This window comes from Caenorhabditis remanei, chromosome V (assembly GCF_010183535.1).
Source record: "Caenorhabditis remanei strain PX506 chromosome V, whole genome shotgun sequence".
NCBI lineage: Eukaryota > Metazoa > Nematoda > Chromadorea > Rhabditida > Rhabditidae > Caenorhabditis > Caenorhabditis remanei.
In genome coordinates this window covers 21,670,832-21,694,640 of record NC_071332.1, presented here as the reverse complement: position 1 = coordinate 21,694,640, position 23,809 = coordinate 21,670,832, and the positions used below count along the sequence as shown (strand labels likewise).

The following is a 23,809-nucleotide window of genomic DNA, read 5'->3' as shown; positions in this document are numbered from 1 at the left end:
TCGAAATTAGTGAGATTCTGCAGCCAGAAGGACCCTAGGAGTGAAAAATGACCTCAAACGGCACAGTTTCTGCTGAAACCTCTCAAGAAAAGCACAAAATTAGGTTCAGAAGTGAAAAACAGAGCTGTAAATCGGCCAAACGAAAGAGAAACCGATTCTACCATCACTCAATGCCTTGGAATTCAAAATTCACGAGGAAAGGGCTCCTGGAGTGAAAAATAACCTTAAACGGCTTGCTTTCTACCGAAACCTCTGGAGAAAATCACAAATTTAAGTTAAGAAATGCAAAAACATAGCTGAAAATCGGTCAAGCTAAACTTATGAAACGGAATTCGAAATTTGTGAGATTGTGCAGCCAGAACGACTCTAGAAGTGCAAATCAGAGCTAAAAATTATCCAAATAACAAAATAATCGAAAAATTGAGTTTGGAAGTGCAAAACAGAACTGAAAATCGGCTAAACGAAAGAAAAACCGATTTCCCAATCACTCATTGAATCGGAATTCGAAATTAGTGAGATTCTGCAGCCAGAAGGACCCTAGGAGTGAAAAATGACCTCAAACGGCACAGTTTCTGCTGAAACCTCTCAAGAAAAGCACAAAATTAGGTTCAGAAGTGAAAAACAGAGCTGTAAATCGGCCAAACGAAAGAGAAACCGATTCTACCATCACTCAATGCCTTGGAATTCAAAATTAATGAGAATTTGCAGCCATAATGACTGCAGGAGTGAAAATAACCTTAAATGGCAAGCTATAACGTTTCGATGTTGAAAACGGAGCTGAAAATCGGTCAAACTTAACATAAGAATCGGAATTCGAAATTTGTGAAATTCTTCAGGTAGAAGGACCCTAAGACGTCGAATCGAAGCTAAAAAAATAGTCCTAAGGACAAAACCATCGAGAATTCGAAATAAATGAGCTCTAGCGGCCAGAATCAACGGAAAATCAAGAAAACAGGAACGTCTATAGTTATCACTGATAAATCTCTATATAAGAGACGCAGAGAAACAAAGACCAGCATCCAACAATCACAAAAAACGTAAAAAACGCGACGAACAGAGAGAGAAAGACGTTTGGTAGGCGTCCCGGCGTTTGGAATGGGGAGGATAGCAAATAGAATGGACACAAACACAACACGGGCAGAGAGTTAGGTCAGAGACACAGCACTCTCCTCGTTTCATGTGCTATTTCGTGTACCCCCGTCTCTCTGGCGGAAAATCGATATTGTTCGGGAGAGGAGACGGCGAGGAGGCAGAAAGAGCGAAGGCGATGAAGGGAGAAGGAGGAGGCTGGCGGATTTGGCCGAGTGCCAAGTGGGGGAGAAGTGACAGATGGCTGGTTGTAGTAAGAAGTAGTGGGGGGTTTTATGGGAATTCGATGATGATGGGGAGACGAGCAAGATGGAGTTATTCGTAATCAGGAAGCATTAGGATTGAGAATCGGAGCTCGTATTCAGTATATATTATTTAGAGTGGATGGAGTTATGGTGAACAAGGGAATAACTAATACTGAAAAATCCGAGAGATTCTGAAAAATCAAGTGGCTGGGGCGTCTTTGGCGCTTTTGGGGTTAAAAACTGAAAAAAAATCTCGAAAAAATTTTTCTCTGTTTTGGAGTAATGGTGAACAAGGGAATGGAAAGCAGATAAGCTACTGAACGATGTAAAGTTAGCTCCGCTTACCGAGATCCGATGAAGATAGTTTTGAAAATTTCAGATAAATTATTCTAGGCCACGCCCATTTTCATTGGTTATCGGGATAATCTAGTGCTGAAAGTGAGCTGAAAGTGCTGAAACAATGCTCCAAAAGACTTTCACAAAAAAGTGACTGGGGCGTCTTTGGCGCTTCCTGGCTCGAAAAGTGTAGGCTTCCGACTGGAGAAAACACTAAAAATCACATTTCTTGGTAAAAAATTCGTATTTCGAGAAAAATTTCTCTATTTTTTCCATATTTTTACGAGTTTTAGCGCCGATTTTTTCGGATTTTCAGAATTTCTATTGGAAAATTGAGTTTTAGCGCCTAAACTTCGCTTGAATCTGTCTAGAATCATACTTTTTCGACTAATACTGAATTTTCCGAAAAATCGAATTTTTAGGTCCGAAACTTCGGACACTTCACAGTTTTCTAGTTTCACCGCCAATTAATCCGAAATTTCAAGCGGAAAATTGGGTTTTCAGCGCCAAAACTTCGCTTGAATCAGTCGAGAATCACTCTAGAAGGAAGTCCCCAAAAAATCGAATTTTTAGGCCCGAAATTTCGAAAATTTCACAGTTTTCTAAATTTAGCGCCAATTTTTCCAAAATTTCAAGCATAAAATCGACTTTTTAGCGTAGAAACTTCGCTTGAATCAGTCTAGAATCATTCTTTTACTGAAATTTCCCAAAAAATAGAATTTTTAGGCCTAAAATTCCGACATTTCTCGGTGAAAAACGAACCTTCCATCGCTTCCTTTAAGTCCTGCAGTTTTACAGCGGGGAATCTATCGAAAATCAATCGATTTGATAGAGAAGAGGCTTGAAAGAATAAAAATATTTTTCCACAAGGCCCGGGAGTACTGTAGACAGTACACCGAATGATGCATGCGTACGACGTGTTTGCGGACTTGTTTACCGTAGTCCTAGAAGAGATAGGCGGTGCAAACTCTGGAATTTAAATTCGAATTTCAAATGGAAAAACATAGAGAAATATTCATTTATTTCAGCGAAAGCGTTATTTTATAATAAAATCGAGTTAAATTGTGCACAAATTTGAGGAATCAAGAGGAAAAGGTGGAAAATTAGAGCGGCGACAAAAATAAAATTTTTAGAAAATTGAATTTTAAATACTGGCGTTGTCATTTGGGGGCAAATAGGGAAGAAATAAGCGTTAATTATTAATTATTAACGTTAATAAACAATTAGTGTCTTAAAATTAGTATAATGATGATTTAGAACGTTTAGAACTCCTCAGCTCCGTTGACCTCATCCTCGGGCGGCGCGAATCCCTCTTCCGTTTCGTAGAGTACCTAAAAATCGATTTTTTTCTAATTTTCGTACTTTTCTGGCTTACCTCCAGCACCCGGGACACCTCCACATTGCCAATCGACTCATTATCTTGACAAATGACTTCAATCGTTCGTAGTTTACTAAAATAGAAGTCTCTCTCCTTCTCGAGACTCGCAATCACGTTATCCGACTCTGTCAACTGGCGAGTCACCTCCTCCAACTCCTCCTTCAACTTGTTGAACGTCGCCATATCCACACCGGGCGCCGCAGCGACAGTAGACGCAGATCTCACAGGCGCCGCGGTCGACGCGGGTTTCGCGGCCGGTGGAGCCGCGGCTTTTGGCGCTGGGCGTGGCGCAGCAGCAGCTGGAGCAGGACGTGGAGCCGCCGGTGTTCTCATTGTGGTAACCGGCTTCTGTGGCACGGTTCTCGCCGGCATTCTGGAGGCGACCGGTGTCTTTGCAGCGCCAGCCGGTCCGTTCTCAGTTGGAAGACCCTCTCCGTTACGGGCGCTCAGCGGATCGTACTCATGGCCGTCGTAGTTGGCGTCAAAGAGTTTCTTGAACCATTGCAAGAACTCAAAGTTGTCCTGAAAGATACTAATAGGGCTGAAAGTGGGCGTGGCTACAGAGTATACTCACCTGAAACTTTCCTTTGATCAGTTTATCCACTGGAATCACCTTCTCCACACCGAGATTCTTCCATGCCGTCTGAACGAGCTTCCAGTTCGAGAGCCAATCCAACTCGAGACGACTGTTCCATTTCACTTTTTTCAGTTGGAGACTATCCGGGAAGAGGAAGTCGGTGAACTGCAAATTTGAAAGGAATTATGTGTGTCCGGGAGTCCGGATGTCTTCTTTATGGGGGTTTGTACTGTCTGTTTGTGGATCTGGGCATCCAGATGTCCCTACATCGCTCAAAAATGACAATTTTCCGTCATTTTTTGCTAAAATTGGTCTGTCTGTGAATCCGGACATCCAGATGTCTGTCTGCATGTCCAGATGTTTCTAGAGCGCTAAAAAATGACTTTTTGTCATTTTCGAACCTATTTTGACAGATTTTTGAAGGAATTTCGACAATTTGGGAGTCTGTATGTCCAGATGTCCAGCCAGAATTGTTTCTGTCTGTGAATCCGGTCATCCAGATGTCTTTCTGTATGTCCAGATGTCCCTACAGCGCTCAAAAATGACACATTTCAGTCATTTTTAGTTACTGAAACAGCTGTCTGTATATCCAGATGTCCGGTTTTTCATCTGTCGGATATGTGTGTCCGGATGCCCAAAAGTGCGTTTTCATCGGAATCTTTAAATTTTTCGGGCTAAATCACATTTCTGAGCGTCCGAAATCCATCCGTACGTCCGGTTGTCTCTTCCGGTCGTTTATGCTCAATTTCGAGCCAATTATGTGTGTCCGAGACTCCGGATGTCCCAGAATTATGAATTCAAGGGATTTTGATGAGTTTTTACTCTGTATAAGAATCCGGGTATCCAGATGTCTTTCTAATGAAACATTTTTGTCTTTTTTTGCTAAAATTTTGACCGAAACAACTGTCTGTATATCCAGATGTCCGAATTTTCAGCTGTCTGTGAATATGTGTGACCGGATGACCAATTTTATGGAAACCGACGATTTCTGTCGTTTTTCATCGGAAGTTCGGCAGTCTGTATATCCAGATGTCCCCATTTCAAAAATCGACAATTTCTGTTGTTTTTCATCGGAATTTGACTATTTTGGCCATTTTTGAGCACCGAAAACGGTCTATCTGTCCATCTGAGTGTCCGGATGTCCTCACTGATCCATTTTGCTTAATATCTCACCAAAACTCACCAAACAATAACCGGCTCCCGTATGCAACTGCTCAATCTTCGTGAAATGAGCCTGAAGACAATCGTTAACCCACATCAACATCTCATGTCGAGACAGATTATCGGCCGATGAGGCAGTCGTGTAGACATTCACTACTTGAGTAGCCATTCTGAAAAAAAGCTGAAAATTAGAGATGATATAGGTTATAGATAGCTTTGAAAATAATTAGAAACGCGTTTAGAACGCTTTAAATATCAAAAATATAGCAAAAATATGATAAAATCATCGATTTTTACCAGAATTTTACATAAAAAGATCAAAAAATGTGTGAAAAAAGCGGAAAACAACAGAAAAAAGGTTAAAAATTCAAATAAATTAAGTGGGAATCTTAATCTTGTTAGTCGTCAGAGCCAGAATCTCCTCTGTCGTCTTTCGCCAATTCGTCGGATTCTTGGCAATCGACTGCCACAAATCTCCGTAGCGGGGCTCCGATTGGACACATTTCTTGATGACGGCTTTTCGGTCTTCCTGAAAAAAAAAAACACTTTTTTATACTGAAAATCGGAATTTTTGTCTGTCTGAAAAATGAGTCTGGCGCACCTTTGACGTCTTGGTAAAAAAAATTGAGTTTTAAGCTCAAAATTGATCGAAAATTTCAATTTTTGACCCAAAAAGCGACAAAAGTGATCAATTTTCAGTCAGAAATCAGATTTTTGGCTTAAAATCGTCAGAAATCGCGCAAATTTCAGTTCAAAAGTGATAAAAACCTGTCGAAAATGAAAGTTTTTGGGTCAAAAATGACAATTTTGGGGCTCAAAAAGTCTAAAAATCAATGAAAAATTGCAAAAAATTTATGAAAATGATGTGAGAAAATTGAAGATTTTTGTCTGAAAATCGGAATTTTTGTCTGTCTGAAAAGTGAGGTCTGGCGCACCTTTGACGCGATTTTGAAGTGAGAATTTGGAGAATTTTAAATGAAATTTTTCGGTTTTTTCAATGAAAATATCTGAAAACATTGAAAATCAGAGTTTTCGTCTGAAAAAAACGAGTCTGGCGCACCTTTGACGCGATTTTTCAGAGAGAATTTGTGGATTTTTTAATTTTAAACGTAATTCTCTGGTTTTTGATTTTGAGCCATTTTGAACTAAATTTAGGTGACTTTGAGCCAAATGTGAGTGGTTTTGAGCCGATTTTAAGTGATTTTCAGCCAAATTTCAGCTATTTAAAGCCATTTTGAGTGAAACTCACCTCCTTTCCATGAATCTGTTCGAACGCCAAGAAATTGGCGAATCCATCGCCATTATCGGTATCCAAATTGACAGCCTTCTGAAACCAATCTCTCGCTTTCTTGATCTTTCTCTCACTCCAGAATAGACGGGCGGCTGCGATGAGAACATGTGGATTGTGTTCACACTTCTTCAAAGCGTCAATCGATTTGGCACGTCTTCCATGGGGTCCCTCCATCCAGATTGCTTCGGCCCACAGCTTACCTGCAATTATATGAGAATGTTTCGGCGGTCTATTATGTTGTAGGAAGGTGGGGAAAATGTATAGAGAGGAAGTGTATACATATATACATTTCCAGACGTTCTTATGGAAGAGATTAAGGTGGAAATTGGGGGTGTTTAGGCTGAAAATGACTGAAATTGGGGGTTTTTAGGATGAAAATTATAGAAACTGGACGGTTTTTCAGCAGGAAATTCGATTTTTTGCACCGAGGAGCGTCAGAATCTTTTCGAGTGGGGTCTATTATGTTGTGTGAAAATGTTCAGGAAGGGAAGTGTACACATAAATATAAATTTCCATTTTTAGACGTTCTTATGGAAGATTCTAGGTTTTTGAAGAGCTAAAAATTCAGTTATAAATAGAAAAAGAGGTTTTAAAACGGAAATTGGTGGTTTTAGGCTGAAAATGACTGAAATTTGGGAGTTTTGGGTTGGAAATTGAGAGAAAATGTGGATTTCAAAGCAGATTCTTATGGAAGATTCTAGGTTTTCGAGCTATCAGAACACGCTTATAAATAGAAAAAAGGTATAGAAAAATGGAGCAAATTAGTGGAAAAGAGGGGTTTCTAGGCTGAAAATTGTAGTAATTGGAGAATTTTTTAATAAAAAATTGTATTTTTAGCCTTCTGGAGCACTTCCTTACCACTAAAGTGGATTTTTGGGGTGAAAATAGTAGAAATTGGAGCGTTTTTTTTAGAAGGAAATTGATTTTTAACTCCCGAAGAGCGTCAGAACCTCCTCCCGACGTCGTTGACACCTTCTAAAAGACTTCTGGAGCACTTCCTTATTCTAGCTTTTCAGGTTATCAGAAAATACTCATAAATAGAAAAAGATATAGAAAAATGGAGCAAAACGGGTTTTTTAGCTGAAAATTCGATTTTCAGCCTTCTAAAAGACATCTGGATCCCTTTTCTTACCACTTCCTTCACACTCTTGCAGAGCTCTCGACATTCTCTCTTTTGCCATCTCTGGACACCCAACTCTCTGTTCGAATCGCACAGATTCCAGCCACAAGTCCTCATTCTTCGGATTTCTCAATCTCGCCTTCTCCAAATCGACACGAGCTTTGACAATCTGTCCAGCCGACTCTTCCAACCGAACTAATAGAATCCATAGAGGAATCACTCCATGACATTTACGTATTCCCCGAGTGTATGCCATTCGTGCTCCGTCGACATCTCTCATTTCTTCGAGTACTTGTCCCAAAACGAGATATATCTTGTAGAAGTCGTCGTACTTTTCGATGCATTCCTCGCAGAGACGTTTCGCCTCTTCCAGGTTGCCAAGACACCATTCGAAATGAGCGTTTTTCATCCATACTCTGAAAAAAGAAGGAATAAATGACTGAAAACGTAGATTTTGATTGCTAAAAACTGATTTTTTAACCAGGAATCTGGAAAATTTGGACTTTTGATGACAAAATAATAAATTCAATGCAATTTTGAAACACTGCAAATTCGATGAATTTGCAGTTTTTCGTGTCAAAATGGCAGATTTTGATGGATTTTGAGTGGAAAAAGTCCCATTGGCTGAAATTGAGCAATGTTAAAGCAAAAAATGAGTGGAAATGCATTAAAAATGGCTGAAAATGTAGATTTTCTAAGCTGGAAAACTCGAAAATTCGGATTTTTGAGTAAAATAATCGATTTTACAGAATTTTTACACATTTTTCGCTAATTTTCATGATTTTTGAGTGTTTTTTTCATGGACATTCGACTAGAGCAATAGTTTTGCGCCTTCGACGCGTTTAGACAGCTGGAAGCTCTAGACAGCAGTGACGAATGTCTGTACGTCAATTATCCGTTTTGAAGTCATTTCGCTTGAAAAAAAAACCAACATTTCATAAAAACCGGGACAAACAAAACAGACAGACAGACAGTCACGACGCACAGGCTCCCAAGCTTCCAATACGCCAAGCAATGCCAGAAAAAGACGCGTCAATCAAGTAGCTGGCGCGAATTCGGACGATTTTTCGAAAATTTTAGCCTTTTTCGATCTTTTGTTGTGTTACATTTCACGGATTGTTTTTGTTAGAAAGACATTCCTTAGACTGAGAGACGTTCAAAAAGTGTAAAAACTTTAATTTTGGTGGAGTAAATAAAAAGATACGGCCGTTTTCACAGTGAAATTCATGAAACTTTAAAAGTATAGAACTCCTCCTACGCTGAATAAAAATTCAACTTTTTGTGCTTAATAGACTCGAAAAACACTAACTTAAAAAGTTCGGGAATTGTTTTTGGAAAAATTGTCACAGAAACTTTAAATTCCCAAAAAACTGCATTTCAAGCCAAAAAAATGGGGTCTAAAATTTGAATTCGCGCCGAAATTGCGAAATGTGTCAACAAAAATCGGCAAGTGCGCAAACAAAAACACGCGAAACGCGCAACACCGCACCTTGCTTTACCGGAAGCGGGGGAGACTGTGCGACGAAGGCGCGCCCCAGCGCTTCTGAAGTTTGCAATATGTCTATCTGTGTGTCTGTTTTTTCCGCAAAATCCAAATTTTGGTGATTTTGCGGACAAATACGCACCGAAAACTATTTCTGCCTGTGTGTCGACGCGAAATTTCAGGCGTTAATGCCAAAATGACGGATTTCGATGGATTTTGGGTGAAAACAGTTCAAATTTGCTGGATTTGTTTTCTCTATTTTTCCCCATTTTTCTCTCCTAGGAGATCTCCTTACCTAGCCGAGGGTGCATGCTCCCTGGCCTTATTGAACAACTCTCTTGCTCTCTCGAATTCATCCGTCTCAATCTCAATCTTCGCCGCAGCCAACAACGTCTTCTCCGACTGATGTCCTTGTGTCTCAAATGCGAGTCTCAACGTATCTCTCGCCTCTTTAATCCTCTTGTTCACAAATCTCAATTTGGCCAACATCAACCAATAGTTCTCAACTTCTGGAACAGTTTCGCACGCTTTCAACAGAATCGCCTCATGATCGTCGAGTGATCCGTGTTCTCTCTCGAAATTGATCGCCGCATCCCACACACTCTTCTTCCGAGAGAACTCTTTGATAGCGGCTGCGTAGACTGCGCGGACGCAGATAAATGCATTCTCCTTCTCGAAATTCTCTGCGTCTAGCAGCCATGTCGTTCGTTTGTCCTCGTCTTCAACGCCCAGACTTATCACGTTTTGGATGATTGACTGCAAAAAAAAGGAAAATTATATGGGAAGACTGGCGCGCCTTTGACGCTTCTTTCTATAGAAAAAATGGTAAATTATATGAGAAATCGGAGCCATTCCGATAGGTTCTGAAAAGTCTGGCGTGTTTTTGACGCGTTTTTCGCATTTTGAGCAAAAAAAATGAAATGGGTATCGAAAACTGGGGCGCCTTTGGCGCTTATTTCTGAGTGGTTTTAAAGCCAATTCAAAAAGTTCTGAAATGCCTGGCGTGCTTTTGACGCGATTTTCGCATTGTGAAGGTCGAAATCTACCATTTATGACAAAACAATAGATAAAAACTATCAAATTTCACTGAAATTATGTAGAGACAGCTGAAAACTGACAAATCTGAAATTTGGAGCAAAATGGACTGAAAACAGGTGAAAATTATGCAAAAATTTCGAGAACCAATCGAAAATGGCATAAAATCGCGTCAACGTCACGCCAAACGAATTTTCCTGGAGAAAAGGTTGAAAATCGCGTCAACGTCACGCCAGCCTCTAGAAAAATGCGTCTGGCGAGACGTTGACGCGATTTTCCGTTATTTTCGATTGATTTCATGCAATGTTTCGAGATTTTTGCATATTTTTCTTGTAACTGGCGTGGCATTGACGCGTTTTTCAAAGCTATTTTCGATTGATTGCAGACAAACTTTAATGGGCTAAAAAATATGAAAAATCGCGTCAACGTCACACCAGATAAGTGAAAACTATGCAAAAATCTCGAAACATCGTCTGAAATCCATCGAAATCGCCTAAAATCGCGTCACCGTCACGCCAGACGCATTTTCCTGAAGAAAAGGTTGAAAATCGCGTCAACGTCACGCCAACCGCATTTTCCACTCTAAAAATAAGAAAAACCGCGTCAACGTCACGCCAGTCATCTCTATAATATTACCTGACAAGTAATTGGACACTTTGCCATCTCCGCATCAATCGCATCCTTCAACCACTGATCCCGATTAATCTCGACTTGATTCGCCTTCAACGAGTTCAACGCCTTCGACACAATCTTCTCGACCATATCCTTCTGTCCACGTGTCTCCTCTAGACGGGCGGCCGCAAACCAAATATGTCGATCCGTTGGAATATGAACACGCGCCTTATTGAGCACTTTTCTCGCGTTTTCATAAGTCTCTAGACGTGCCAACGCCAGCCACATCTCAGTGGAAGAACTGCAACACTCGACCGCCCGTGTCAACAGAATCCGTGCCTCTTCTGGATCCTCCAACTCCACAGCCGCTTTCCACAACTTCACAGAGGAGGGAATCTGCTCCAACGCCTTCCTCAACACCTTCTTCTTATCCTTCACATCTTGCTCCAAATCCGACGCTTTACACCATAATCTAACAGATTGTGGACAACTTCTCACCGCGTTCGCCACAATTGTCTTGCCGACGTCAGCGGGATGAAGGCGAATCGCATGGATCCACAACTCTTCAGAATTCTTCACTTTATCACATCCCTCCATAATCAGATTCCTTGCCGTCTGTAGTTTTCCAGCCTGTTCTTCCAACACAGCCGACGCAACCCATGCCGGTGGATGACGTGGATTCGTTTCTCTCACTGATTTCAGCAACATTCTCGCTTTCTTGATATCCTGCAAGTCTCCGCCCATTTGAGGGATGATTGATTGGAGATCAGTCAAGTATCCTTTTGGATCGACGACCGTTTGTCCGGTGACCGAGTCAGAGACTTGTGTCAATTGCATATCCATGATTTTGTTACGTGCTTGACCGATTTTCACGAGATCCAAGTCTGTTGAGGTGCCTGTTTGGACGCCTGTCTTCCAGCCGGGTGTCATGATTCCATCTGCAAAAATTAAAATTTTGAGAGTCTGGGGTGTCTTTGACGCTATTTTTATGATTAGAAACGCTCGGGAAGCCTCAATTTCCGTCAAAAACGCCTAAAATAAAGTTGCGGACGCCTGGTGCACCTGTGACGCGTTTTGAAGTGTCTGGGGTGCCTCAAGCGCTTTATTCCGCAATTATTATGATTAGAAACGTTCGGAAAACCTAATTTTCGGTCAAAATCGCCTAGAATATAGTTGCGGACGTCTGGCGCGCCTCGAACGCTTTTTATTGGAATTTTCCTGATTTGAATCGTTCGGAAAGCCTAATTTTTGCCTAAAACGTAGTTATGAACTTCTGGTGAGCTTAGGACGCGTTTTGAAGTGGCAAGGGTGTCGGAGGCGCGTTTTAACGCAATTTTTATGATAAAAAACGCTCGGGAAGCCTAATTTTTGCCCTAAAACATAATTTTAGATTCATGGCGCGCCTGGGACGCGTTTTGATGCATCTGTGATTAACTGTGGCGCATCAAGCGCGTTTTGACGCAATTTTTACGATTTGAAACACTAGGGGAGTCTGGTGCGCCTGTGACGGGTTTTGAAGCGTCACTGATTATCTGGGGTGTCGGAGGCGCGTTTTCTAATAGATTTTTGGGATGGAGAAGCCTAAGTTTCGATAAAAAACGCCTAAAATGCGGATTTCTGGCGCGCCTGGGACGCGTTTTGAAGCATCTATGATTATCTGGGGCGCCTCCAGCGCGTTTTCTACTAGATTTCCGTGATTTTTCTCAATTTTCCACTAACTTTTCGCTGCGGCCCCACCACCCAACGTGGACATGAATCCACTGCTGAACGGAGTTGTGAGACCACTGTTCACATCAATTGAATTCGTCATTTGTCCATAATTCATATTCATTGCAATAATCGAATCTGGCACCGGAGTGAACTTCTCAGCACGGGCGTTTCGTTTCGCTTTGTTTCGCATATCTCCCACTTCTGGAATCGCTTGCCATTCATCTTCGGTTACCTGGAAAAAAGTGGGCGGAGCTTAGTGCTGATTTTGGACAATTTTCGGGTTAAAATGGCCAAAAATGGTTGAAAAAATCGTGATTTTCGTCCAAAAACCGAAGAAAAAAGTTCAAAAATTGTCAAAAAATAACGAAATTAGCATGAAATCGTCATTTTTGGGGAACTTGAGCGTAAAAATCACGATTTTCATGTTAATTTCGTTATTTTTTGGCCATTTTTGAACTTTTTTCTTCAGTTTTTGGACAAAAATCACGATTTTTAGATAATTTTCAAACATTTTGGCGTCAAAATGGCCAAAAAATGGTTGAAAATCGAAGAAAAATGAGGGCTTTTGACTGAAAATTACCTAAAAATGAAGATTTTCGTCCAAAAACAGCCAAAAATAACAAAATTAGCATGAATTTCATCATTTCTACACTAAAAATCACGATTTTCATGTTAATTTCGTTATTTTTTGGCCATTTTTGGACGAAAATCACGATTTTTAGCCAATTTTCAACTATTTTGGGGTCAAAATGACTCAAAAAACGCCGAATTTAAACATTTCGGTCTAAAAATGCATTTTTTCACTTACTTCCGCCAATTGTCGCTTCAAATCGGAGAATCCCTGTTGAATTTTGGGTCGTTCTTTGTGAAACTTCTCCACCAGCTCCTTGTACTTTTTTTCTCTGAAAAAATGGGCGAAAAGTGGTTTACAAAGAGAGCGTGAACATGATTGCTGAGCAAATAGTGTCAAAAACTGTGCATTAGGCTCCGCCTACTTTTTTCAGGGAGGAGGCATTTTCAGAATTCAGCAAATATATGGATTTTCAGCTGAAAAACTCAATTTTGAGCAATTTTTAATCGATTTTCATGCAAAAATCATCATTTTTTCGCGATAAATTCAACTTTTTTGCTCAAAAACCGCATTTTTCGACAAAAAAATCATTTCTTTAGCTGAACATTGGATTTTTTGATGGTTTCAGCAAATTTCCAGCAGAAAACCAAATTTTTCAGTAAAAAATAGAGAAAAATGGAGTTTTTGGAACTAAGAATTGTAAGAAATTGAGATAATCAGAGCTGAATCTGATAGTCAAAATTTCAGAATTTTCAGAAAAAAACCACAGGAATAAGGGGCGGAGCCTAAATCATCAATGGATCTAGATTTTCATCTAAAAGTGGGCGGAGCCTTTCCTTCTTGATACCTCCTAGACAGCGAATGACCAAAAGTTTGTCCATTTTTAATTACTCTATCTGAAAGTGGGCGGAGCCTGATTCAAATTTTCTGAAAATTCGTCCACAGACACTTCGAAACACGCTGATTCTGAATAACCTACCTTCGATCCTTATGCCTCTCATCCAACCGATCATCCACTTCATTATAAATCCTATCCGCATCCTCATCCTCCTGATCGTACGGATCCTTGGCAAACAATGATCCACTATAACCCGAGAACTCATCATAATTCGCTTCGTTCAGATCCTCCCCATCCCCGTCGTCATTATCCCGTGCTCGTTTTGGAGGCGGTCCCGACGACGAAGCTCCGCCCCCTTGAGGTGACGGACCGACTGGCCCCGCCTCCGGGAGTTCAGTGGGATCACGGGCGGGACCGATGTCAGAACGAGTCGTGAAACCGGTGGCACCACGACCGACACCAGGGACGTAACCCGTCGGGGCGGGCATTCCCATGAAGAATTTTTTGGTCTTGTTGACGAGAGAACCCGGTATTGTTGTAGCCATTTTTGAGAGTTGAAGGGCTGAAAATGGGCGGAGTTTTTGATAGAAAAAAAATCCGAAAATAAGGTGAAAAATGAGAGGGAAAAACTTGAAATTTCAGTCATTTTCTAGGGGGCTTGAGGGTAAAAATCACGATTTCAGCTATTTTTGAACTTCTTTTTCGATTTTTGAACAAAAATCACAATATTTAGGTAGTTTTCAGTCAAAAGTTTCCATTTTTCTCCGATTTTCAACCGTTTTGGGGTTAAAATGACTGAAAAGAAGTTAAATTTTGGGGATTTTCGCCCGTAACCGTAACTCTCTTAAATCTCAATATTATGAGCTGAAAAATATATCAAAATGTAGATCTCGGCGATCTCTATGCCTGTGATCTACTACGGGCAGGATGGCTAATCATTAATGTAGCGCGGGAGGGGAAAATGCCAAAAAAAACTCTGAAATTGTCAAAAAAGTAAATCTAGCCCGGATCACGGCACTAGAAAGACTTTTTTGACAATTTTTGCATTTTTTCGCCATTTTCCCGGCCCGCGGCATGTTAACATCCGACCCGTACTAGGTCACAGGCATAGAACTCGCTGAGATCTTTATTTTGGTATATTTTTCAGATCATAATGTTGAGTTTTAAGCAAGTTACGCACTTTCTAGTGAATTTGAGGCTAAAACCCGGATTTGCATAGAAAAATCGAGTGTTTCACAGATTTTCAGCTAGAAAATAGCGTTTGAAGCTGGTTCGAGACACAGAGTTTCAGTTTAAATTACACTGAATACGCGACAAAAAAGCTTAAAAATCGCTAATTTTTCATCAATTCTGACATTTATAGTTTAAATGTTAGAAATTTGATGAAAAAGTGATATTTTTTGAACCAAACTTCTGTCATTTCAAGAAAAAAGATCAGAGTTGATGATGAAAATACAGCGATTCCCAAGTTTTTTACCTGCGAAATCAGTGTACCTTGGACTGAAACTGTGTCTTGAACCAGCTCCGAAAGCAATTTTCTAGCTGAAAATCTGTAAAATTCTCGGTTTTTGTTGTAAAAACACGGTTTTTAGCCTCAACTTCCCTGAAATTATAGCTGTAAATTAAAGAACGCTCCAGCGGATATTCTAGAAGAATCGTCGCTGATTCTCCCAGATTTTTCCAGCGGAAACACTGTTTATATGCTTGAAATCGTCAAGTTTTCTCAAAGTTAAAACAGTTTTTTGAAACTGAAACCTTCAAGAAAACTTGCCGATTTCAAGCATATAAACATTGTTTCCCTCGGTTTTCAATTCTTTTTCTAAAAACTCAGTTTCCGGCCTAAAATTCTCGTTAAAAGAATCCTTACATAATCTATTCTCCTCCTCCTCCTTCCCCGCCAAAAATATATAGACATATCAAATATGAATAGCATTTTTAATCTTTTCTCCGTTTCTTTTTAACGGAGAATGACAGGAATCTGATGAAATAGGATAGTGAGATATAGTACACGGACTAGGACCCCCCTGACCCCTAGAGTAGTAGGGGGACATGTGTTTTTTATTACACTCTATCTCATTGAGAGATACTAAGACTAGTCGGGAGGGGAAAGATATTGGAGATTGATATTTGATGGAGGGAGGGAGTGTAAAATGAGTGAATAAGACACCGGAAAACTAATGGTTTCGGAGGAAAAATGATTAGAAAATGGGTTTTTATCGCGAAAAACGAGGAAAAATCCAGATTTTATACTGATTTTTGATATTTTTTGAGCATAAAAAGAGTATTTTACAGAAAAACTAATGGATCGGGGTGTTCTTTGGGGAGGAAAATGATTAGAAAATGGAGAAAAATTCCAGATTTATTGTTTTTTTAAGCTCAAAACGGGTATTTCCTGGATTATTTCGAAATTTAACCAAAACTAGACTGTACACCAGGGTTATTCAATACTGAAAATTACGAATTTGATGTCGAAATACCTTGAAAACGCTGAAAAACTTGAGAAAGGAAGAGATTTTCAGACAAAAAATCTTGATTCAAAATTTATCTGGAATTTAAAATTCGAATTTTCCCTATATACAGTGAATAAGGCCTGAAAATCACGAATTTGGAACTCAATTTATGGGAAAATGTCTGAAAACTGAGTTAAAAAATTTGAAAATTGAAAATTTTCAGACAAAAACGTATTAATTCAAAATTTGAATTCGGCTGAAATCCCTGCTATGTTTGGTGATTGAACACTGAAAATCACGAATTCGGAACTCAATTTATGGGGAAATGTCTGAAAACTGAGATTTTTTTAATTTTCCGAAAAAAAAAAAATTGACTCAAAATTTAAAATTTGGATGGAATTTCAGCTATATATAGTGACTGGACACTGAAAATCACGAATTTGAACTCAAAACGCTCAAAAAATGACTAAAAACCATTCAAAATTTTAAAAATCCAAAAATCTCAAAAATCGTAATTTCGATTTCTTGAAACCTAGTTTCCCCATCAAAATTCGCCGTTCCAGATCGAAAAAACGAGAAAATTCTCATTTTCCTACTCAAAAACATGAGAAAACCCATAAAAATCCACCAAAACTTAAGAAAAAATTTAAAATCCAAAAAATCTCTATTTTCTCGCTATCAACTCTATTTTCCCACTGAAACCCGTCAATTCTATATCAATTTTTAGCTCAAAACTCGATTTTTACCCTCAAAACCCTTTAAAAACCCCAAAAATCCACAAAAACCAACAAATATATCGAATTCTCGATGAGTGCCGAATTGAATTGCGAAAATCGGTGTGGAGTGTGCGGTGGGGCGCACTTGCATCATTTACAGTGAGGAGTGCTCAAAATGAGCCAAAATGAGCCAGAATTGGCTCAAATTAGATTATTCTAAGCGGGAGAGTGAGATAGAACGATTCAGAAGACTTGAAAACCCCTTATAGGATAGAAAAACGTCAAAGGCGCGCCAGTCTGGGTCATTTTCCAACGAAGCGCCAATGGCACGCCAGGATATTCCAGAGTTTCTAGAAATTTCGTAACATAGGTAAAAAGATCCAAGGAATCCAAAAAATCATCTAAAACCGGCATCCAAAACCCGCCAACAAATCGATTTCACTCTTAAAACGAACCTTCTGGAATTTCCATGGAATGTCGTCATGGTGAATCGTAATAAATGTTATATATAGAGAAACGTGGAATTCTCTCTCTCTCTCTTCTTTCTATATAGAGAGAATATCGAATTATTTTATCGCCGACCGCAATCTCTTTCCCTCTTTTCTTCCATTCGAGATGAACAGTAGTTGTGAGAGAGAGAGACTGAAGAGAGACGCAGAGAAATAGATAGAGGTCAGTCACTATAATTATCATATTAACATAATTGGGGGAGGAGGTTAGTCAAGCGAGACAATTTGGAGTGGAGCTGGGGCACCTCTAGCGCGTTTTTTTTCAGATCTCAACAATGAGTTCATTATGGGATTCAGAGAAAACAGAATTTTGATCAACTTGAACAATGAATGAAAGCAACAATTTGAACAGGGGGGACAACAAACGCGCTCCAATCAACATCGATATGGAGCGAGAATGCGACATTGGGGGGATTCCAAATAAAAATTAATAAATCAGGGGTGATTAAAGCGATAAAAAAGTGGAATTTGGGGTGAGAAAAATGGGAAATTTGGCAAGTGAGAAGCTGGAAAATTGTCAAAAGGACATAAAAATGGAGAAAAATAATGATAAAAATTGAGAAATTATGGGAGAAGACCCTCGACTTTCTTCTCTCTCATGCAGCAGTTTGGTGAATGGGTGCGTCGGAAGTCCTCGCTGAAAAATTCTACAATAAGCTCCGCCCATTTCAGACAAAAACTGAAACCTAGTGTAGCTGTAATAGGTGGTGGTTGAAGTGGATGGTTGTGAGTCGTCGTGTCCGAGGTTGAATACGTTGAAATCGTAAGAAGTTGGTGGGAGAAAGGCGAACGGCTTCACTTCACGGTGAGAATGATGGGAAGATGATTCAGATGGAGGATCCTCAAAGATAGTCGAGTCGAAGGATCTGAAAATGGAGAGTTATAGACCCAATTTTGAACAATTTTGAGCTAAATTTCAGTGATTTTATGCCAAATTTGATAGATTTTGAGCCAAATTTCAGTGATTTTAAGCCGAATTTGAGTGATTTTCAGTCAAATTTGAGTGTTTTTCAGCTAAATTTGAGGGATTCTCAACTACATTTGAGGGATTTTGAGCCAAATTTGATTGATTTTCAGCTAAATTTGAGTGGTTTTCAGCTAAATCTGAGGGATATCAAGCCAAGTTTGACAGATTTTAAGCCAATTTTGACTGATTTTGAGGCAAATTTAAGTGATTTTGAGCAAAGTCCGTACTCATTCATTGGCTCCGGTTTGATCTCCTTCTTGACAGCGTTTCTCACAACACGACACCCTTTGGCAGTTCTTCCATAACGAGTCTTGATCTCAACGATTTCCGTGTCATTCTTATAAATTTTCGGAATTCGATCAGTGCTCTTCAATTCCTTCTTCACTCTAATCGTCGATTTCACTTTCGGAAGTCTATCCTCTGGCTTCGTTTTGAAGAATCTCTGCTCATGAACCGAGTCATAATTGTAGAAGAATGTGAGCTCTTCGCCTGCTTTCAACGCCTTCTTCGCGTAGAATCCGATGCGTTCTTCGCCACGGACGACGGACGAACGAGCTTCACAGTTCGGTTGGGACGAGTTATTGACGAAACGGAGTTGGTTGCCGGCGCGAGTCGAGTCGATTGCGGTGCCGTCTTTCAGATCTGGAAAAAATGAGAAAATCAGTGAACTTTGGCTCAAAATCACTCAAATTTGGCTCAAAATCATCAAAAATTTGGCTTAAAATCAGTCAAATCAGACTCAAAATCACTCAAATTTAGCTCGAAATCAGTCTAAACTGGCTCAAAATCATTCAAAATTGGCTCAAAATCAGTCTAATTTAGCTCAAAATTGGCTCAAAATCAGACAAATTTTGATCAAAATCAGTCAATTTGGCTCAAAATCAGTAAAATTTGACTTTCAAAGAGCTCATTTCATTTTCCTCGAAAATCCAAATTCTTAACGATATTTCCAGCCAAACCCATCGACTTACTAAACAAATAACTAGTATTCAGCTCATAAAATCTTCCACGTCTCTCCGCCTCCTCAGCCGATACTCTCTCTCCAACATATTCTCCAATATACTCTCCCTTCTTCACATCTTCCCCAATGAACGCTCCATTTCCAGCGATTCCCGATTTCTTGACTTCAATAATTTTTGAGTTTTCATCGGTTATGGATCGATTCTTGCAGCATTTCGATCCCTCCTCATCATCATCATCCTCATCATGAAAACATCCTTTACAAGTCAACGGAGAGCACTCGAATCCAACACTAAAGCATGTGCATTGACTGGTGCCACACGCCGATGTGCAATTACAGCCGTGAAGTTTACGATTACAATTGACGTCACAACTACAGTAGACGGAGCACATGACGTCACACGAACACTCGGCGACATCTGGGCCGCACGGTCCCAGATGATCACATGGTGTTGGAAGCGATCCGAACAGTTGACGTCCCGAATTCTCCTCGCCGCTCTCTTTTTGCTTTTTCACGAACTTTCGACGTTCAGCCATCATTGCGTTGAGGAATTTTTGATCACGCACTTGATAACTCCTGAAATTGAAAAATTCTAGAAAAAATCTACTGAATATTCAAAATCTCCAGAAAAAAAAAACAGTTTCTAGGATGATTTTTTTCATCAAAAACGCATTAAAACAAGAAAAATTGAGAAAAAACTCAATTTTCGAAATTTTTCCTCGATTTTCATTGATTTTAACGTTAAAACTGACTAAAAATTAGTTTAAATTACTGAAAAACCACAGGAAATCGCAAAATCTCATCCCAGATTCGTGATCTCCGTGTAGACAATCAGTAAAACTAGTTTTGACTGAAAATTCAAAAACCGAAAATCCGTCATGTCCGCGAGGAGTCCACGACAAAATGTCATGAATTTGACCGATGTTTTCTCCAGAAAAACCAGTTTCTGCGATGATTTCCTCATCAGAAACGCATAGAAAACCCAAAAAATGACCAAAAACTCAATTTTCAAGATTTTTCCTCGATTTTTTTTAATTTTCGTTGATTTTAACTAGTTAAAGTTACTGAATTAGTGAATAATTTATGATTTAGATCGATTTTTTCACCAGAAAAATAGTTTCTAGCATGATTTTCTTATCAGAAATGCATAAAAACACGAAAAAATTGACCAAAAATTCAAAAACTCGAAACCCGCCTTGTCCACGAGGAGTCTGTGGCGAGAATCTCCAAATGTTTGCTATTTTCGCAATTTTCGAGATTTTTCTTCAATTTCAAGGTTAAAATGACTAAAAACTAGTCGCAATTACTGAAAAAAACTAGTTTTAGCTAAAAACCTCTAGAAAAACGCCAATTTTCTCCCTGAATCCCTTACGCCGGCGCCACATCCTCTTCCATCGGTGGTTTCGCAATTTTCAGCAATGTCTTGAACCAGACATCACACGAATGCTCTGGGAACTTCTCGGAAACCTCACAGAAATTAGTGATCACTGTCCGGTCTTTCTTATTCAAAAGTGCATTGAAAAAACGAGAATTCGACTTGCTCGGCGCGCCTTTCAGAACAGCAATATCGAGTTCTTCAGGTGTTTTTTCAGTCAATTTGAACTTTCTGAGGAGTGGTTTCAACTGTTGATCAGTGAGCGTGTGGAAGCAGTGCTCTGAGCAGAAATCTCCAGAATTCTCAGTTGGCATTTTGATAGAAACCCCAAGGAAATCTCTTCTCGTCTTCATAATTCTATCGATATTCCATGGAATCTTCTGAAGTGGCTCCACTCGATAGTCTTCTGGTTTCTTCCATGTCTCCATATGTGAATGGTTCGAACCGTATTGTCTACAGAGTTTCGGGAAGATATCGGAGATTTCCTTCTGGAGACCAACGTTTGGAAACATTTTATGAATGGAATAGTAGAGAAGATCCGGGTTTCGAGTGCCGGGAATCAGTTCTCTCATCAAACGGTACAACATCTCAATGCTGATTTCCATTGCGTTCTTCACGTAGCCATGGATTCCGTTCGGGTAGTTCTGCAAGGAAATTATTATGAAATGGGAAAATCTCATTTTCAAAATGGGAATCCAAAAAAACCATACTTGCAAACCGGATAACTCGCTTCAAACTCAACATTATGGGCTGAAAAATATACCAAAAAGAAGAAGATCTCGGCGAGTTCTATAAAGTGCCAAAAACAAAAAATATGCGATTTTTAAGCTTTTTACCCGCGAAATCAGTGTAATTTTAACTGAAACTGGCCCCTAACGCTATTTTCTAACTGAAAATCTGTAGAAATCGTGTTTGTTGTAAAAACCCGATTTTTACCATCAAATTATCTAGAAAACATACTTGCGAACCGGGACCGGCTGGTATCTCGCTTAAATCCCAATATTATGGGCTGAAAATATACCAAAATGTAGATCTCGGCGAGTTCTATTTCTGTGACTTACTACGCGCCGGATCGCTATTCGTTAACATGCCGCGGACCTTAAAATCATACTTGCAAAATTCCGGCCCGGCCCGGTCGGCCCGGATTTGAATTTTTGAATTTTTTTCACTATAATTTTTTTTTTCAATAATTTTTTTTTCAAAAATTTTCCAAATTTTTTCCCAAGTATATCTGAAAAATGCGTTTAAATTGAGATATGAGACCCCAAAATTCCAAAAATCGCTCACTTTTTCACTTTTCATGCATTTTTTCAGTACATTTCAACAGAAATTCTCGTCATCTGTGCATGAAATGCATTCATATTTGTTCATTTTTCGAATATTTTATTGAAAATTTTTGAAAACATCGCTTTCTCGTGCACGACGAAGAGAGTTCCTATTAAAATGTTTTGAAAAATTGCATGACTAGCATCGATTTTTGCCATTTTGATGTCTCATAACTCGCTTGAAACGCATTTTCAGACATGAAATCAAAATAAATTTATCCTTTTTCTGGCTTTCTGAATTGATTCATGTCAAAAATCCTAAGTTTAGGAGTAGATGTTTCCCCCTTTAGAATTTTTTTCCGAAAAAATCGGAAAAAATTCGAAAAAAAAATTTGAAATTTTTTAGTACTGAAAATCCGGGCCGAAACGGGCCGGGCCGGGCCGGGCCGGAGAATTTCTGATTTCGGCCCGGCCCGGCCCGTTGCAACTCTGTTAAAAATGGCCATGAACCATTATAGTCCGGCCCGGTGCACATTAACGAATAGCGATCCGGCGCGTAGTAAGTCACAGAAATAGAACTCGCCGAGATCTACATTTTGGTATATTTTCAGCCCATAATATTGGGATTTAAGCGAGATACCAGCCGGTCCCGGTTCGCAAGTATGTTTTCTAGATAATTTGATGGTAAAAATCGGGTTTTTACAACAAACACGATTTCTACAGATTTTCAGTTAGAAAATAGCGTTAGGGGCCAGTTTCAGTTAAAATTACACTGATTTCGCGGGTAAAAAGCTTAAAAATCGCATATTTTTGTTTTTTGGCACTTTTTAGAACTCTCTACATTTTGGTATATTTTTCAGCTCATAATATTGAGTTTTAAGCGAATTAAGCCGATTTGATCTGCAAAAAACCGCACCTTGTATATATGCGAGATGACAGTCATATCATCCACCTTATCATCCACATGTGGAATATTCGGGAGCTGATACTGATCCTTGGCGATCGCGTTGTGTGCCAACGGCTCGAAAAACGTAAGTTTCTCAGTTTTCATCGGATTATTCACAACTTTCGGCACAACCATCTTCTTTCTGGTTCCCATTGGGAATTTGAACACCAACGGAGCGAATTTTCTGGGTTTTTCTGGATTTGGGGGTTTGAAAACCTTCTGCTCCGGAATCATATCGACAAACTCCTTCTCCACAACTCTCTCCTTCATGGCCAGCACCTTTTTCGCCGCCTGCTCAACTCTTTTGTATTCCTCCACGAAATCCGCCTCCGTTGGCTGATAATTAGTGAATCTGAGCTCATATGGAACATTTGTGTCGACTTCTCGATCTGTACAGATAAAAGTGGGCTTTTCTTGGCGTTTCGGTGAGTTTTTGGTGTTTTTAGCGGGTTTTGGAGCAGGTTTCGCAGCTTTCTTCGGTGGTGCTCTCTTTCTGGCGACTGGTTTCGATTTTGGAGCTTTCTGAGCCTCAATGAGCTCGCATTTCAGCGGAATACTCTCATGGTATCGCTGAGCCTGTCTGATGGTTCTTTGTGGAGAGCTTCGTGGCGCCATCACCTGGAAAAAGAGAAAAGTGCTGGAAAATAAATAAAAAGTGCAGAAAAAAGAAGAAAAAAGAAGAATATAGCGAAAAAAAAACCGATTTTTAGGACTAAAATTCGGTTTTCTTTAAGGCCTAAAATTTTTCACGTATTTTTCCAAGTTTTTTTCAGACTTTTTGAGTGTTTTTGGTCAAATAATCTGGAAAATAAGCTCCGCCCTATTTTTCTGTAATTATTTTCAGAAAAAAACCTGAAAAAATCTATAAAATACAGACGTAAAACGAGAGAGCTCATTGCGAAAATCTGAAATTTTTTGAATTTCAGAACTCTGCATTTTTGCGTTGCGGTGTACAGTGTTTACGGCCAATGCACCCGACTTTACGCGCATGTTTTTTGAATTTTTCTTGGAGATTTTCAGACGCAAATTTCGCTGAAATAGTGGAGAAATGTTGTGAAAATAAGTTGAAAAATGGATTTTTATCCACAAAAAAGCCGGGAAACAATTATTTTTAATCACAGGCGGCAAAAAAAGACGACAAGAAAGCGAATAAATTGTGAATTTTTTACAAGAA

At 39.5% G+C, this 23,809-nt stretch overlaps 3 protein-coding genes across 3 annotated transcripts; all 3 read right to left on the bottom strand.

Annotated features, from left to right (window-relative positions):
• Positions 1 to 2,932: 2,932 nt before the first annotated feature.
• Positions 2,933 to 4,955, bottom strand: GCK72_021861 (uncharacterized protein; the record flags this gene model as incomplete). Its single annotated transcript, XM_003105195.2, has 4 exons — positions 2,933 to 3,001; positions 3,046 to 3,570; positions 3,623 to 3,790; positions 4,809 to 4,955. The coding sequence occupies 4 exons, from the start codon at positions 4,953 to 4,955 to the stop codon at positions 2,933 to 2,935; spliced, it is 909 nt and encodes a 302-aa protein (XP_003105243.2).
• Positions 4,956 to 5,162: 207 nt separating this feature from the next.
• Positions 5,163 to 13,991, bottom strand: GCK72_021860 (uncharacterized protein; the record flags this gene model as incomplete). Its single annotated transcript, XM_053734541.1, has 8 exons — positions 5,163 to 5,315; positions 6,036 to 6,277; positions 7,210 to 7,613; positions 8,976 to 9,436; positions 10,352 to 11,265; positions 12,047 to 12,269; positions 12,846 to 12,939; positions 13,588 to 13,991. 8 exons carry the CDS (start codon positions 13,989 to 13,991, stop codon positions 5,163 to 5,165), a joined length of 2,895 nt encoding a protein of 964 aa, XP_053583454.1.
• Positions 13,992 to 17,685: 3,694 nt separating this feature from the next.
• Positions 17,686 to 23,250, bottom strand: GCK72_021859 (uncharacterized protein; the record flags this gene model as incomplete). Its single annotated transcript, XM_003090324.2, has 6 exons — positions 17,686 to 17,758; positions 17,808 to 17,987; positions 18,316 to 18,730; positions 19,060 to 19,625; positions 20,422 to 21,068; positions 22,606 to 23,250. The coding sequence occupies 6 exons, from the start codon at positions 23,248 to 23,250 to the stop codon at positions 17,686 to 17,688; spliced, it is 2,526 nt and encodes an 841-aa protein (XP_003090372.2).
• Between the last annotated feature and the right edge of the window lie 559 nt (positions 23,251 to 23,809).